General features: G+C 44.2%; 1 protein-coding gene across 1 annotated transcript; it reads right to left on the bottom strand.

Moving 5' to 3' along the window:
* Positions 1–7,790: 7,790 nt before the first annotated feature.
* On the bottom strand, positions 7,791–16,157 carry GABARAPL1 (GABA type A receptor associated protein like 1). Its single transcript, XM_036252465.1, has 4 exons — positions 15,816–16,157; positions 11,086–11,164; positions 9,931–10,049; positions 7,791–9,052 (listed from the first exon to the last, which is right to left on the bottom strand). The coding sequence occupies exons 1-4, from the start codon at positions 15,903–15,905 to the stop codon at positions 8,987–8,989; spliced, it is 354 nt and encodes a 117-aa protein (XP_036108358.1). The 5' UTR covers positions 15,906–16,157; the 3' UTR covers positions 7,791–8,986.
* Positions 16,158–17,685: the final 1,528 nt, after the last annotated feature.

Raw genomic sequence — 17,685 nt, 5'->3', positions numbered from 1 at the left:
GAATACCTGTTTTTTGGATTGCAGTGATCATCTATCAACAAAACTTCACCTTTCATAAATGCAAACACTCTCAGAGATGTGTAAAAACTGAAGTAAAACATAAAACATTTTGCTTTTTCCTTCTTATAAATTTTTTTTGGTCTCCCCCCTCCTTTTTTAAAAAACCTTTTAGGTAACTCAAACAAAACAAATGAAGAAACAGATCTATGTTTTATTATTTTCTTTTAAATATGCATCTATTTCCTTTCTTGGATATGCATCACTGTTAATTTTTTGAACAGAAGGATTTCCATGTGTCTGAGATAAGTGTGTTCGTATTTTATCTACGTTCTGAGATGCTAGAAAGTCAGTCAAACAATTCAAGATGTGTAATGCATCTCTCTCTTTTAGAAGATAAAAAAATGTTGACAATCAATGAAGATGACTTGTCATATTTCTGGCTAGTTGTAAGACTCTGTGGTCTCTGTTTACAGAAAGGTGACAGACCCCTTTATTAGTGACAAATGGGAAAACAATAATTGCAGCCAGTTATGAAGCTGCATTGAATTATTAAATGGATCTGGCCCGCCACCTTGTGGCCACCAATGCAATAAACATAATTGTTTCAAAAACCTAGCTGGGAAAGGGAAAAGTCTAGTTTGGGGGCTTCCTTGAAAATGAGCTCATCAAAATGTTTCAGTAAGATCACAATAGCATCAAAGTCAGTGTGGACATAAGACAGGTGGTCATTAAACATGTGCAAGAAGCTGGTCTGGCAGAAATCAAATTCAATGGCAGGGATTGTCTTAGATTCCACAGCACTGCAAGAATTGATGAAGAAAGAATTGCGGATCCGGCAAGAATTATTCAAGGTCTGTGATTTAAGAGGGAAAGTGAAGTAAATTCAGAAGAGAAGTTGTTATTTCCAGAACTGGTACCAATGAGCACACAGCTGAGTTCTTCACAGAAATCACTTGAGGGGTTTTGAAAAAGGAAAGATGCTCAGACCCTGCCCCATGTCCTTCCCAGGAGTGATGCTGAAGTGGGGCTGGGGTGTCTGTGGTTTCTAAAAGCCAGCCACTGATGCTAATGTGAAGCCAGTATTAGGCACACCACATAGCTTAACCCCATTCGGTAGGATAGATGGTGACTTTAAGTGACTTATGTTTATAAAGACCCAGGTTATCTTGTTCAAGAACAAACAAACAAAACCCCTACATCAGTCCTATGCAGATTATCACACCGATATTACCCAAGCTTAAAAAGAATGATTAGAAGATGAAAAGAAACCCAAATGATCATTTTGATTGTTTCCCTTGGATAAACACCAATAAATGTGCTCTCCAAAAACTATCCCACATGACAATTTCCTGGTCTTTATTCCTTCTTAGGCCTAGATACATTGTAATGTAGACTTGTTATTTTAACTGAATTTCTCTCCTTCTTTGGCGAGTACAACACTTTATCTAGGGGTTCTCAAGATTCCATCTGTATACATTGATCTTGTTTAAAATGCATTTTCTGTATTACCCCCAAAATTCATATTAGTCAGTCTGGAGTGGTGAGTAGAAATCTCCCTTATCTACAAGCAATCCACAGATAACTGATACAGTTGTCTTCATGCATCTCAGAGAAATGCTGCTTAGTCATAGTTCAACATGCTAGTTTATTGAGGGTGCAGGGATGCGTTTTAGATGAGGTATGTTCTAAAATTTTTCTATTACAGTGGTTTTTATAGTGTGGTCCTTGGATCACAAAGTGTGGTCCTAACATCAGCATCACCAGAATGCCGCTTAGAAATGCAAATTCTAGCCCTACTCTAGATGTGTGGAGTCAGAAATTCTGGGGGTGGGGCCCCCCAAAATATTTTAACCAGCCCTTCAGGGCATTCTGATGCACTCTTAAATTTGAGAATCACTGGTCTCCTCAAATCCTACCATCCTTTTTGATGTAGCCTCTCCTTGACCTTAGAATTTTTAACTACCCCCTAACACAGGTCTTTAGAAAGGAACCCTGCAGGTTCAGTCTTTTGCCTTGAAGGATGGGCTTGAACAACCAATAGTTACAGAGAACAGTCTTTTGTTCTCAGATGAGCCTTGCTGATGAGAATCCTACAGCTACTTTAAGGAGCTTTAAAGAGAGAGGGGGACAGGAACTCAGCCTGTCCTACTGCCCTCAGCTGAATGTCATGCCACAGTCTAAGGCACACGAGTGGTAGGCAGGCCAGCACTGCCTGCAGGCCGTGGGCATCTGTGTCCATCAGGGCTGCACTGTGTGGGTCGGATGCCTGGGAGAGATGCTTGCAGTTGTGTGTCACCACATGTGGCCAAGCGGCTTCTCCAGCATTGTAGGTGGAGCTGCAAAAGCATCTGCCTGCACTACTGCAAATGCTACTTTTTCCTTTATCCTCCTATTGGGTGGGTGTTCCCTGATACACTTCTTTGCCAAACAAATCATTGCATTTCTAATTTTATGACCATGTGCCTGGTTATTACCATGAAAGCAGAGAAAACTGGATTCTGGGGAACAAGAAGCAATCTCTACCACATCTCTCAAGACCCAACTCTTAATATGTGTAAGATTCTTTAAAACTTTTTAAAATATTTTTTCTTTGAGTTTAGAGAGAGGAAGGGAGAGATAGAAACATCAATGAGAACATCGACTGGCTGCCTCTTGCATGCCCCCCACTGGGGATTGGCCCACAACCTGGGTATGTGCCCTGACCGGGAATCAAACTGGCTACCTCTTGGGGTATGGGTGTATCAACCAGTGAGCCACACCGGCCAGGCAGATTGTTTCAAATTCTTAAGATTCTTCCAGCCACCCAAATTTTTAATTACTTGTGCTAGGCCCTGTGGTAGGTTTCTTAAATATAATTGCAGTTTTAAAAGAACTTTTACAGCCCTGGCCAGTTTGGCTCAGCGGTTAGAGCGTCGGCCTGCGGTCCTGAGAGACCCGGTTCGGTTCCCGCTAAGGGCATGCACCTCGGTTGCAGTTTGTCCCCGGCCCTGGTCGGTTGTGCGGGTGGCAGCCACTCGATGTGTACCTTTCATGTCGATGTTTCTCTCTCTCTCTCTCTCTCTCTCTTCCTCTCTCTCCCTCCCACTCTACCTGAACAAAAAATGGAAAAATGTCCTCTGGTGAGGATAAAAAAAAAAAAAGAACTTTTACAAATATGCTCACAAAGTATAAATGTACCAATAATTAACTTTCCAGAATAGGTTGAAAATTAAAACTGGGAGCATTGTGCAAATCCCTTAACCTCTATATTAAACTTCTTTTTTTTTTTTTTTTTTATCCTCACCCGAGGATATTTTTCCATTTTTTGTACAGACAGAGTGGGAGGGAGAGAGAGGAAGAGAGAGAGAGGGAAACATCGACGTGAAGGGACACATTGAGTGGCTGCCACCCGCACAACCAACCAGGGCCGGGGACAAACTGCAACCGAGGTACATGCCCTTAGCGGGAACCGAACCCGGGTCTCTCCGGACCGCAGGCCGATGCTCTAACCGCTGAGCCAAACTGGCCAGGGCTATCTTAAACTTCTTAGAAGCAAAAGAAAGGATCAAGATTGAGATTCAAACTGCTGTGGGCAGCGAGATGGCCCCAGGGGCTAGAACTGTGAGGTCAGACTGGACCTGGGTTCAGCAACCTCAGTACTTGAGTCCTGTCTAGGAAAGAATTCACAGCCAAGACTCAAACGATAAGAGAACATTTATTTGGAAAATCACAGAAGTAGAAGAAATGCACTTAGGAAACAAGTTATAGAGGCAAAGAAAGGGCCCTTGGAGCTTAGAAGTGAGGAAGGTACAGGTGGTGACTGGCGGGGGGAGGGGAGAGGGAAGGGCGCTGGTGTGCTCCGGGGAGGGACGGCTCGCCCTGGGTCCTCCATCCTCAAGGTCTGATGCAGGGGTGGGAACCTTTTTTCTGCCAAGGGCCATTTCCTGCATTTGCCAACTAATATCCTGCAGTGTTATCAGTGAACCAAAAATAAAAACCTAGATTATTCCTGCCAATTAGCCTGACTGCCATTTTAGCTTTAAATAAAATGTACTCTTAATATGCAATAACTTTTTAATTCTCACCAGAGGACCTCTTTTTTTTTTTTTCATTTATCTTCAGATAGAGCAGGAGGAAGAGAGGGGGGAAGAGAGAGAGAGAAACATGGATGTGAGAGACACATTGAGTGTTGCCACCCACACAACCCTAATCGGGGCCAGGGACAAACTGCAACCGAGGTACGTGCCCTCAGCGGGACCAAAACCTGGGACTCTCATATCAACCTATGAGGTAATTATTATATCTGACAGGAAGGGAATTCTGGATTACATTTATAGAAAAAATAAACTAGCCCGTCACAGAGCTAGTTAAGAGGCAGGGCTAGGACTCTATTTCCTGCCTCAAGATTGTCTTTCTAAGCTTCCCAAAGTTCCTCGGTGGCCCTTTTATAACCTGTGCTTTCATGGGAAAGTTAGTTCTGACTGAATTACCTAGTCCTTGAACAGAAATTTCAGTCCTGTCAAAAGCCACTATTCCTTCACTGCACTTTAAGCATGATCCATGGCGGGCTCTGTTCTGACTAGTTTGTGTAAACCGGTGAACAGTACAAAGGTTCGGCCTTTGTGGAGCTTCCAAATCGGTGAGGTGGACAATAAACTTCAGATGTTAGAAGGTGACCAGGGGTAAGCAAAAAGGACAAAGCACAGCAAGCTAGGAGTGAGCTGGGGAGCTGGGGGTGGGGGAGGATGTTGAAATATTTAAACGGGCACTCAGGGTGGGCTTGAAAGGACAGCTGAGCCCACTGAAGGAGGTAGGAAGTTAGCCAATGTTAGCACCTGAAATATGCTTGTTGTTACATCCAAAGTCACCGGATCTTGAGTAAACACACTGCTGTGTTGAAAATAGAACTGTCCAGACATGTGGGATACACAATAGGAGAATGTCTTAGGTCTTTTGTTAGCCACTCTTGAAATCTACGCACACCTGCACAATGGCATGCTGAAATGTCATTTCACTACCTCCTAGTACTTCAAACTTTGTAAAGAATCTGATTGTATGGATTTACAAAATACCAAAGTGCCCATCCATAACTACAAAAGACAAAAACATTTTTCAACGGTCCTGTAATTCAAAAGGGCAATTAGTGGGACATGAGCACAGTCTCTTGGAGCTTTTGATACAGGGTCTCTAATGTGTGCGTTTTGTTTTGGGTTTATTTTTTAAGCATATATGAAAATAGCCCAGGAAAACAAGCTCTGTTGTAGCCCTGAGTCATCCATGTGATAATGCGCCACAGGCGGAGGTGACCAACTGCAGCCCTAGCTCTGACAGGCAGGCAAACAAAGCGTGGGTGGGGAGCTGGGCAGCAGGCAAGCCCTCTCACGGACAGCAGGGACGCCAAACTACTGCGGGACAAAATGGGCCAGTTCCCGAAAATAAGTGGTGGCTTTATGCAGCAAAAACGAAACAAAAACATAAAGATGAAAGCTTGGAACTTGTTCAAATCCCTGAGTAAAATTATATCTGAAAGAAAACACAGCTAGGACTAGTGGATTACAAGTCTTTTATCGAGTAAAAACTGGCTGAAACCAACTTGTCAACTAGCTTATTTTCCAGAAATGACTGCGTTTATTTTAATAGGTGCCTGGTGCTGTGTCCCTGGGCAAGTGTACAGCATGCCCCAGCCCACACACAGAACTCAAGATTATATCATTCCTATTATATATTTGGTGTGTAATGACACAAATACACAAATTATGAGCTTACTAAATGTAGCATTTCCACAGCAACTGGCACAGTGACATTGTAACCTAGGGGCACTGTAGCAGACAGTGTCTGTCCCATGCTGGGAGCACCTGTCTGCCGTTACCACTATTCCTTCCTTAACCACCATGAGTTTTGTTCTTTGGCAATCTTGACCTCTGATTTAACAATGCAGTCTATAATCTTTCTGAAATGAACAGCTTTAAATGAGGACAATTCTGTTGGGGGGCAGGGGGCAAACTCTGCTATTGAAATAGCATTTTTTTCTGGTTTCCACCCACACAGGGTTAACAGCCATACTGGGCAGGATGCATCTGGTGAGCACTGGCATTCTCTCCCTCCCTCCCTCAACAGTGGGAATAAGCTTCCATGTTATACCAAATATAAGGAGAGTGATCACATATTTCTGTCCATCGGGGAACCTGGAACAGTGAAATAAGGAAGCATAAACAAACCAATCAGGGCAATAGGCATAAATCAAGATGCTCCTTGGCAAACCTAGATGTATGTTCACCCTACAGAGACATGAGATCTATCAAAATATATGGTACTAGCTGAGGACTCATCTCTGACATTGTCATCCTGATTCCAAGTAGAGAAAGGGACTATGAACACATTATTCACGCTTGAGACCCAGAAAGAAGTATCAGGATGTCAATCACCCTTATATGGGACATGGGACATAGATTAGTGAGAAGACATTTCCTAAACTGATTTTACCCTGACATTTGACTCACAATAGCCAGAGGGCACCAGGAAGGTTTAAAGCTTGAGCTAGGAGTGGCTCTGCGATACTCTCTTCCGGAAAGAGCATCATGTCCGAGCCCTGAAACATCCAGTCTGTAGCTAAGTTATTTGAACTTTATGGATTTATAAAATGAGGGGGCTGATCTAACATGGTTGTCATGTCCCATCCAAGGTCAAATTTCCTCCAAAAGAAAGACCTAGAGACCTGTCAGACCGAAATAAGGAAAGCCACCTCGGGAGACTCAGGCTCCACATTCGAAGTGCCACTCGGGCTAGTGGTGGCACTCCAGGGCCCGCTCCCCACTTACAGGACGGGTCTGCCAAGCTTGTTTTATTTTAAACACCCATCCCATCTCATTCCTGGGCAGTGACCAAGTCTAGTAGCTGTAAAATGTAATTCATGTCTTAATTAAAGTATTAGCTTCCATTTGGCTTTATCAGAAACACCTCAATATTTTTAAAACTGTCCATAGTGACAGGTGTCCATTTCCAGTGCTATGCTGTCAAAATTCCTTGAGCTTTTACTTGTCTTCATGTGGTGCTGAAATGGGCTTGGACTTCCTTCCCTCTCATCCTGACAACTCTGTCAGTACACCAGGCATGGTTTGGCTGGCTGGAGTCCTGCCACGGGTCTTTTATAACCACCCAGAGCTCTGCTGGAGGTACACACCACTGGAGGATATAAACGCAAAATTAGGTCAGAGACAGGTTTTCAAGTTCTTTAAGAAAGCAGTTTCCACTAATCTGTTTTTCAGTCTCATAACTTGTATCCCAACTGCCCACAAACATGTTGGTCCCTGTGAACCAGATGGTCAGAAGACACCAAGCTGGTGCAACCCCAGGAGCCTTACCTAGGTACCTTTTCTACGCGGAGAAAGTACGTTTGGTGGGGACTCAGCAAAACCAGGTATAGAGAGCAACGCCTCTCCAACTTCGGTGTGCAGCAGAACGAGATGAAAAGTGCAGGCGCCTACGCTGAGATTCTGAGTGGGCGAAATCTGGGCCATCTGCACATTTAATAAGCACATCCCCGATTCCACCCCCTATATTCTGATGTAGGCGGTCTTCCCCCGTCAGCTTAGAAAATCACATCTAACAGTGACAAAGCATTTCCCTGCAGGGGCGATCACGCACACATCTCCACCACACCCACTGTCCCACCTCCACATTCACCTTTGGAAGACAACTGCTCAGTTCACACACATTTGACCACAGGTGAGCAAACACTAACAGCCACCCCAGTCAAAATGCTCAGCTCAGAGACTCCACCTGCCATCCATTCTAATCCACACTAAATAAAGGCAAGTTACGAACTCAGTGGGTTTTTAAGTACACAATTACTTTATTTCCTTTGCCTGACAGCGTCAATTTCATGACACAAGAACCTGCAGCTGACAGAATCGACACACAAATCCCCCCATCGGGGGACGGACCCTTTTCATTAGCAGAGATGAACTGAAATGTCATGTCTGAGTGAAACTCCTGCTCTCCCCCCGCCACCCATAACAACCCCGAAAGTGAAAATAATCAGAATCAACAGAATCCCCACGAATTACTAAAAGTCATCGCCTCAAACTTCTCTACTAGCAGCTGCAGTAAATGAAGACCCCAGGAGGGAAGCAGCTGGCCATCACTTAGCGTTTCTGTGCGTGAGACGGAAGGGACAGCAGGGAGGGAGGACGTCGCTGAGCCTGTGACTGGACACAGCTGAGGCCAAGGGAGGTGTGGGATAAGGGACACCAGAGAGAGAGCAGGTTAGGCAGAGATGTTCAATACTTCAATTCCAGTTAATGCTATCAAAACCATCTTCATCATCAGTGTCCTTCATGCCTGGCCCCCACTTTCCAGAAGTAAGAGAGCTCCATCTAAATTTCTGTCTGACATCTGTCACCACTGAGGTGGTGCTGTGATGTCTGTGTGAGATTATGACTGGGTGTGAGAGAGGGTGGGGAGAGGGGGAGTTGTGAAGACAGGAGAGATGGGGCACAATGTTTTAATGACAAGGTATCTCTTTTGGTCCCCAGGAATGGTCCACTACCAGTACTCCTAAAACATTCCTACCCCCTCCCTGCAACTGCCTTGTGCAAATGTCCAAGAGGATTTCTGCCCAGAGATGGGCGAGCTGGAAGTCGATGCTGGTCCACAATCATCTCTGGTCCCAACTTGCCCACTTCCTAACTCTTCTATGACAAAAAAAAAAAAAAAAAAAAATCACGCAAAAATTAATTCACACCGATGCTGTGAAACAATATCATCTCCATTCCTCGAGCAAAGCTAATCCATCAGCTCTGTCCTGACGTGCTTTCTCCCTGGGCCGAGGAAGCAGCAAAAAACATCAATTGAGCAGGTGAAACTATGATGACGGTGTATGCGGTGCAGTGTTTCCAGAGGTCTTGGCCTTCTGTCTCCTCCATGTGGGAGCCCCGCCTTCTCGTCCCCCGTCCCACACACCCCCCACCCCCGAGTCCAGGTGCTCCCGTCTGCGGGCCTCCACCACTCACTTCCCATACACACTCTCATCACTGTAGGCCACGTACAGGAAGTAGTCTTCCTCATGGTTGTCCTAGGGGAAGAGATAGGGCAGGTGAGAAAACACAATCCCATTCGTCGTCTCCAGGACTCGGGGCCTCACATAACCTTGTGAAGTAAGCACGGAAGGTATCATAGACCCCATTGAAAGAAGGAACAATGAACATGCAGAATTGGTTGGAATTCAACTCTGAGTTCAAAAATAACGTTCATGGAGACTATCATACACATAGATATCAGGGGTGACACATGACTGGGGCGCGGTCCTTACCTCAGCGAGCTCATTCTGGGCAAGGGGGACACGGATACAACCAAACATGCATATTGAAATGTATGCTAACAGGGAATGCATGCTATGGAGTAACAATCAGATTAGAAGTGTAATTAACTACCTCACGGGGCACAAGAAGGCAGCACAACTTGTGAGAAATCCCTTCAGGAATATCAGTCACACTCTTAGATGACATAGCAAAATAAAGTCCTTTACTAGAGTTTTTTCCTATTAGATTCAGACAGTTTACCAATTAAACCAAATGAAATCACATAAATTATTCTCTCCAGCTGAGTTTAGCTGTTAAGACAATTTAAAGATTTTGCCTTCATTATAAAGTTCAGTGTGCCTGAAATGTTCACAACCAGAAGCCCTTTCCTGCGGTTTCAATAAAGATAAGCCTGTGTTAAAACACTCCCGCAAGGCAAGACTGCAACAAGAACTCAAAGGGACTCAGTCTAGTCGCTGCTCCGTCCCTAAAGGACAAGTGGGATCTAATCTCCCAGCGCCTCGCACTGCCCTGGGTAACAGGATCCTGACAGACAACACCTCTTGTTCCACTTCCCAGGCCTGCTGTGAAAACCCACGGGAACAAAAGCCGGACACCAGACCTGCCGGTGTTGTTGTGACTAGACCATTACCTCATACAGCTGGCCCATGGTAGCGCTCGTGGGAGGGATAGTGTTGTTGACAAAGAAGAATAAGGCGTCCTCAGGTCGCAGGTGGATCCTCTTCCGGATTAAGAAGTAGAACTGGCCAACTGGAGGAAGGGAGGTTTTAGAAAAGAAAGGCAAGAGGGGAGAACACAAGGGATTGGGAAAAGGGTAAGGCTCAGAAAAACATTCTGCTACACCTGTTCCCCTTCAAGTACCACCGTTACACACACCAGCTGAATAGAGCCCAGTACTGTCTTAGAGCTGAAGAAATAAAGTGAAACTCAGAGAAGCCTCGTATTCCCTACCATGCCACTGAGTTTATTCCTCAGAAAACAGGAGCTTCCCATCCTTCCTCAGTTTCAGACCCAAGGCTAGCGTATCCTCTCGAGGCCTGAGGACGACTTCGAGGGAACACCAGGTATATCCAGACTGAACACTCCCATCACTGTGTAAATCTAATGTGAGACACACTTCCATCCTCAGACAGACTGGTCATGGGAAGAGTCTTCTGACTCCAGTACCCTTGGCGCCACCACAACCCACGCCGGGACAGTGAGTGGAGTTCATCGCTTCCCCTTTCACTGAGCACACTGGAGAAATCCTAGAAGGCGGATATTTAAATCTAGTAACTCTGGAGCAAACACATCTACAAAATCTTCCCAGTGTCTCCTGGATGCAGTGATTATTCCACTAAGGATCAAGGTGAAGATGAATATATCCTCTGCAATTCCAAAGAGTATCTGTAAAACCTTATTAACAAAAAATGCAGCGTGAGGAGACAAGGCATTCATTTGATAATCTCTAAAATGTGATCCTCGTAAGAAATGAGTCTCATTTTCATTTTGGAATAAATTGACATCACAGTAACAAAGCTGATTTTAAGTGGTTTAAATAATGGACATCTAATCTCTTTCAATGTTTTGTACTTTGCTGTGTCTAAATCAAAGGAGGCACTATGGTGGAAAATGCTTAGGACTGGTGATGGGCAACAATTATGTCACCATTTTTTAATCACCTAACTCTGGAGAATCCCACTCGCTTTCTTCAACCCACTTCCTCAGTCTCACAGTCTCACGCACGCAGGAAGGACTGGGAATGCTTGGCCACGGGAGGAAGGCTCAAGGAAGGGAAGAGCATTACCAGTGAGGTCAGAGGGCACTAGATACTTCCTCTTGTCCAGGTCAGGCACCCTGGCCTTAGGAGCCTTCTCCACGATCACCTGGGAGGAGAGGCAGAGAGTGGGGAATGAAAAATGACAGAACTCAAGCTGATATTTTCCCTTCCACATCCTACAGCTGCTCCATTTGAAGTGAGCTTGACTAATCCCTTTAACATTTTTCCATTTCTTATTTTCCTTTGCCCCTCACAAATGTACAGGGAAATGGGCTTTCTTAGAAAGGTTGTAGTTTGCCCTGGCCAGTTTGGCTCAGCGGTTAGAGCATCGGCCTGCGGTCCGGAGAGACCCGGGTTCGGTTCCCGCTAAGGGCATGTACCTCGGTTGCAGTTTGTCCCCGGCCCTGGTTGGTCGTGCGGGTGGCAGCCACTCGATGTGTCCCTTTCACGTCGATGTTTCTCTCTCTCTCTTCCTCTCTCTCCCCCCCACTCTATCTGTACAAAAAAATAGAAAAATGTCCTCGGGTGAGGATAAAAAAAAAAAAAAAAGCAAGGTTGTAGTTTTATTACTGCAATAACAACAGGATGGAGAGCACATGTGAAGAAATGTAAAAAGAACCTTGATTTTAAGTAATTACAAGTAACCTTTAAGGTACACTATAGGTTATATGCTTTTTCGTATTTAATTAGAGCATTAAGATTGTCTGGGTTTTCTCAGATGGTCCAGAGTACTATTAGTATGCTTTCTTATAAATGCCATTTATTAAAGCTATAGATAACATGGTTTAAGTTTTATACTTTGTCAAATTCTTTAAAATAACCACATAAAAATGTTCAAGACACTATAAAGTAAAAAAAGTAAGTAGTAAAATAGTTCTTACAGTGTGATATTCTGTAACATGATCTCAGTACAATAACCCATTTATCAATATTGATGTTAGAATTTCAATGTCTATAAATATTTCTATACTTGAAGGTTTAGAAAGATCATACATTTTTATAATAAAAAATAAAACTGTAAAAATTAAAGACTTTTTATGCGTGTAAATTTATAAAGTAGATTTATATTTAAAATTTTAAATATTTAAAAATTAAAAATTTAAAATTTTTAAATATTAAATTTAAATTATATATTATAAAATATATTTAGTATTTATAGATTTATAAATCATGTATTACATATTTAAATTTTAAACATTTAAAATCTATTATAAAAACATGAGCTTTAGACTTTTAGTTTAGAAAATATCATCATCCTAGAAAGAGCATATGGGAAGTACAGGAAAATAAAAGCAGCAGAAATAAATACTGAACAAATATCCCTGGTAGCTGTTTGATCTTCAACAGGTTACTTAACCTCTCTGAGCTTCAGCATTCCAATGAGTAAAAGGAAGAGAATAACTTTCCAACATTTTTACAAAGTTATGGTACTGATATGATGAACGTGAGTAATCCATACATTTTTTGTGAAAATGCTTTGTAAATTATACAGAAGTATCTAAACATAAGGATTTGATTGGGGGGGGGGTGTCTGAAGCTTCTAAATTTAAGAAGACCAATTAAAATAGTGAAAAACTTATTTTATGTATGCAGAAAAAAGAATCCTATACCAGTAAGATCAAAGGAGCATGATAACACTTAAAATTCAAATAAAGCCCTGGCCGCTTTGGCTCAGTGGTTAGAGCGTTGGCCCAAGCACCAAAGGGTCATGGGTTTGATTTCCAGTCAAGGGCATGTACCTGGGTTGCAGGTTCAATCCCTGGCCCCGCTTGGGGCACACACAGAAGGCAACCAATGGATGTGTCTCTCTCACATCAATGTTTCTTTCTCTCTCTCTCTCCCCCCTCCTCCCTCCCTCCCTTCCACTCTCTCTAAAAAAAAAAATCAATGGAAAAAAAATACTAAAAAAATTTACCTAAATAAATAAATGCATTCAAAATAAAAACTGAATAAGTAATATGTGAATCAGAAATTAAAAAGAAAAAGTAGGACAAGCTTCAGGGAAACACCAATGAAGGCCCAACAATGAGGGACGGGAGACCACATGTTAATAAAATCAAAGGGTGAAAAGGCGCATAGCACTGTGTCTGGCAGGTACTCTGAAACCTGGCAGCTCCAACTCTGATCAATAAGAAAAGGGAACCACAAGAAGGGAGCAAAAAAGAGCAATAAAGCCATCTGCAAAGAAAACTTCCCTGGGATGGTGGGGTGGGGGTGGTGTAAGGATTTGGAGAGGAAAAGGAAAGGGAGGGGTACACTACTGGTTTACCAGAAACTATTTAGGTATCCAAGACTCCCAACTGGACTGTACTCGCTTACAGTGGGCCCTGGGCCAGAGGCTTTGCCTGTTTGGTTCTGTTTTCTCATCTGTGAAATGAAATGTAGCTAATACTCCCTGGGGCTATTCATGAATTAAAAAAAATAACCTGTGCCCAACAGTTTCCTGCAATGTGGCAGGTTTTCAATACACTATAGCTATTAAGATCATTTCAAGAACCCCCGAAACCCTCCTCTCCCAGCACAAGCACACCTATTCAGGTGTGGCAGCTCCCGAGCTCTGTTGGGGCTAAGCTTGAGTTCTGTGAGCAGTCAGGGTACATGGCTGCTTTAACAACACAAATGGTCCAGATGGAAAGGACTTGGGAAATCATTTACTCGAACCCTCTTTTCTGTATACAGGACACTTGGGCAAGATTAAGGGTTCTGCCCCAAACTGGAATCAAATCTCAGAACTCAGCAGAGTTCTTCCTGCGTCACAACTAGAAAGAAGGTCACAGCCTAAGTATCTAAGGAGCAGCTGGGAGGCATATCACTGGTTAAAACATAACTGGAGGGACCACAGGGTTGAGTGATGGTCCTAATAGTTTACAAATTATACAATTTTGTAAAACATTTAATGCCAAACTGAGCAGGAAGAGAATAGGGAGAATTAGCTGAAACATTCTGGATGAATGCATGTAAATGGAAATCCAATGGGCTCGATTTTAAGAAAACAGGAATTTTAACTAGATTAGGAACCAGTACATTTCAGTTTATAATTTACGTACAGCTACTACAACAGACCTTCTTATGACTCTGTGTACTCTGGATAGAAGCAAGTTTCTCTATTTTCAATACCTAATGGTGTGAGGTATACAGTGCACACTTAACTCTAATAGGACTGAATTAGAAATTGAGAAATGTTATAGCATGAAGGGCCTAATAGCAGGGCTGCAATCCAAGGTCAGCCACACACCAGCCCCGTGAAACCTTTAGGAAGTTGCTTCATTTCTCCGTGCTGCAGAGGCTTCATCCTAGAGTGGGGATTATAATGGTGTGAGGATGACTACTGACAGAATGAGGACAGACGGCGCACTCAGAATATGCTCAGGTACATGATAAACCATCAATAAAAGTTAACTGTCACTTTTAAATGTTATTATACAAATAACATTTATATATAATAATAGAGCTTGGTCTATCACCGGAATTGGGAGAAACTTTTGAAGTAATCATCCAAGGTCCAGAGACCAGCAAAGTAATTAGTGAAGGATCATTTTTGTGTGCAATTTCCAGAGAATGGAACAGCCCTCATGTCTCCTCTTCCTTATGGGAAAAGGACTGCTCCTGGTTTCCAACGATGGCCTAAAGCCCAGGTTGCCCTGGTAGCTGTGAGACCATGACACTTAAAGATTGGAGAGGAGGCCCAAGTGTACCTGAGGGTTGAGAAAGGGCATCAGATCATCGCAATTCCACTACCTGTAAATTATATGCAACATTTACCTTAATGCCCTTGCCTGACGATAAAGAGTACAATCTAAAGTCTCTGCTCCTTCATCTCCAAAATCCAACGGTTGTTGTTCCCTCTAACACAATTGAAAGTCGTCTGCTTTCCAATCCGGCTGTACAGCCCACAGGAGAAAAAAAAAACCAGGCAAGTGGCGGGGGAGGGGTGATGGGAAAAACGCCCGGATGCAGAAAGATACCCTCTCTGTTCCTCCTCAATGACTGCGAGGTTTATTACATTAGCCGGGGTCCAAAAAACAAAACGAGAGCAAAACGCCGCAGGCCTTCCTGATGGTGTCTAATCACAATCTGATCAGAATAAGTAGCGGAAGAAGGCTGGCTGACCTAACATGCCCAGGGAGCCAAGAATGAGGCAACCCCGCCGTGGCGCAGAGAACGTGACCCTGTTTTCTGGGCCAGGCCTGTCTGGTGGGCACTCCCCCAGCTCCAATCTTAACATAATACTAATAATAATAATAAAAGACCCATTGGCTTCCGAACCTTTGCCTCCCAGCCCAATGCTATGAGAGCCAAAGTTAACTTGATTAAGGGAGAACCAGCTAAGGCATACATCTATGGGAGCAAACCACAGATTATTCCCAAAACAAGCTCCCTGCGATCTTAAGCAAACGTGCAGTCCCGACCTAACCGTGCTCGACCCCAGGGCCACATTGTGAGCACCTCCCACCCCACACGGCCTCCGAATGCTGCTGAGTCATTCCAACGGCGGCTGCGCTCCACGCAGGCGGTGGGCTGGGAAGACGTGCTCGGGCCCAGGGGCCCAGGGGCTCTGGGGGTCTGGGGGTCTGGGTTTTAAAAGAGTCGCAGTCAGGACGCCCATTCCACCGGCTCTCCTCGCAGTGAAAGGCGCTCAGGGTTAAGTAATTTTAGAGACCAGCCTTCTTCGGTGCCTTAGGGCAGCCATCACGACGCCCCCGCTTTCCCATATTCCCTCTCCCTCCCCCTCCCCCTTCCTCTCCCCTGAAACTCACAGGGACCCTGTCCGGATATTTCTTCCGGATCTTTTCTCCTTCCTTTTTCCGATACTCAAAGGGATGGTCTTCCTTATACTGGAACTTCATGATGAACCGCAGGGTTTCCGAGATCCCCGGCCGGGGCCTGCCTCTCTCGCCGAGGACTGCGGCTCCCTCGTCTTGCTTCCCCTCCTCCTAGCTTCCAGCTGTCTCCGAACCGCTCGGGAAATGGCAGCTCCCGTCGCGACGCCGCCTGGCCGAGCTGCGGGAGGGCTGTCGGTGCTCTGCCGGCACGTTGCGGATGGGCCAGGTGAAGAACTCCCGGCGGCTTTTCCCGAGCGCTGGGGACACGTAAACAACACGGCGGCGCGTCGGCATTGTGACGTCACGGCGCCCCGCCCCCGCGTTCCGGAGCGCGCGGCTCGGGGGTGCACCGACACTTGGTGGGTTTCAGCGTGTTCTCCTCCTGCCTAACCTTTCCCCCAGTAGAGTTCGCCGCAAACTTAAACGGCTTTCACTCCCTGTCTTATGGAGAATGTGGCACTAAACACCGTTTTAAAACAAAAAGAAAAGTGTTCTGCAGATGTTTTCTGCCCTCTTCCTCGCTGTTTCTTGGTTGGGCCCGAAAACAAACACACTGGGAGAAAATCCAGCTTTTTCCAGCAGCCTGGGATCTGGAATCCGGTGGAAGAAGGGAGGAGGGTCCGGGGGTTTCTTTGGCCGCTGCAGAGAAGCCCGGTGCTTGCATTTTGCCCTTTGTTCTTTCAACTGCAGCCGCCGGGCACCTCGGGGTGTAGGCTGGCTCCTTCGACCGTGAACCCTCCTTCACCACGTTGGCGTCATTCTGTTTGGGTCCGTACCGTACCGCAGTTTGTTCCTAGAGCAGGAACATAAACAAAACGTGACTCAGGAATTTGAAGACGTATTAGGTGAAGGGCATCAGGTATAGTCAAGGTCCAGAGAAGCGGTGTCAGACAGGACTCCTAAGGGCTCCAGGCATGTTCAAATACAGCAATGATTCACTTTTTCCTGTTAACTCAGGAGTGGGGCCTGTCTCATGGAAAAGAAAATCAAGAGATTTAAGTGATTAACTCAGTAGTTCTCAAACATTATTTTTTTTTTTATTACGCAAAAACTCACCTGAAGGATAGTACTACTGGTTAGTGTCCCCAATGTGAATAGAAAGTGACACCGGAAAGGGTGATGGGCCAGGCGCCAGTGTCCTCTGGCCCTCCCCTTACTTAACCAAAGAATCAATAGGACTAAGGCCTTTCCAACCATTATTAATGGCAGTGATTCCAGAGACCTACTGGGGAAGGGCTGCGGAAGTTGTGAAAGATAAAGAAGGGTGAGGAAGGGCTGCTTTGCCTAGAACAAGTTCGGGGAGTTTTGAAAACTATATGACAGAAAGGGCAGCCCCTGTCACCTATCTTGTATCAAGTTCTCAGTGTCTCTGATTTAAAAAACAAAGCCACAAAATAAAAGAAACAAAATTGCGTTACTGAAACAGGAAAATGAATTGCATAGCCCTACTTCTTGATGTTAAATTATTTTTCACCATGGCATCTTTCAATCCATTTTATGTGTGAAAATCCAACAATTACTTCATCACATTATATGTTTATATTTTTTAGTCCTTACTTTCAAATAGAAAATTTTAGGTCATTTTAGCTTTGGCCCAAATATAGATAAAAGGAGAACTTTACAACCAGTTGAGAAAGTTAAATTACAATGGAGAATAATATTTTAAGACTTGTGTTCTGATCAAATCTACTGGAAACAAGCATAGCTAGTTAAAATGCTGATTTTAACTTTTATTTTATTTAAGCACAGTGGCAATTTATATATGAAAAATAATTTAGAGATGAAATTTCAGTTAATCTTTCTC

This window comes from Molossus molossus, unplaced genomic scaffold (assembly GCF_014108415.1).
Source record: "Molossus molossus isolate mMolMol1 unplaced genomic scaffold, mMolMol1.p scaffold_m16_p_10, whole genome shotgun sequence".
Lineage (NCBI taxonomy): Eukaryota > Metazoa > Chordata > Mammalia > Chiroptera > Molossidae > Molossus > Molossus molossus.
This window is presented reverse-complemented; position numbering and strand designations above follow the sequence as displayed.

Excerpts from the sequence above, each read along its gene's own strand:
- GABARAPL1 (XM_036252465.1), bottom strand. The coding sequence starts at position 15,905 with ATGAAGTTCCAGTATAAGGAAGACCATCCCTTTGAGTATCGGAAAAAG. Across the intron at positions 10,050-11,085 it reads AGTGCCCTCTGACCTCACTG|TTGGCCAGTTCTACTTCTTA; the intron begins GTAATGCTCTTC and ends CCCTTCCTCCAG. Across the intron at positions 9,053-9,930 it reads CCATGGGCCAGCTGTATGAG|GACAACCATGAGGAAGACTA; the intron begins GTAATGGTCTAG and ends CTCTTCCCCTAG.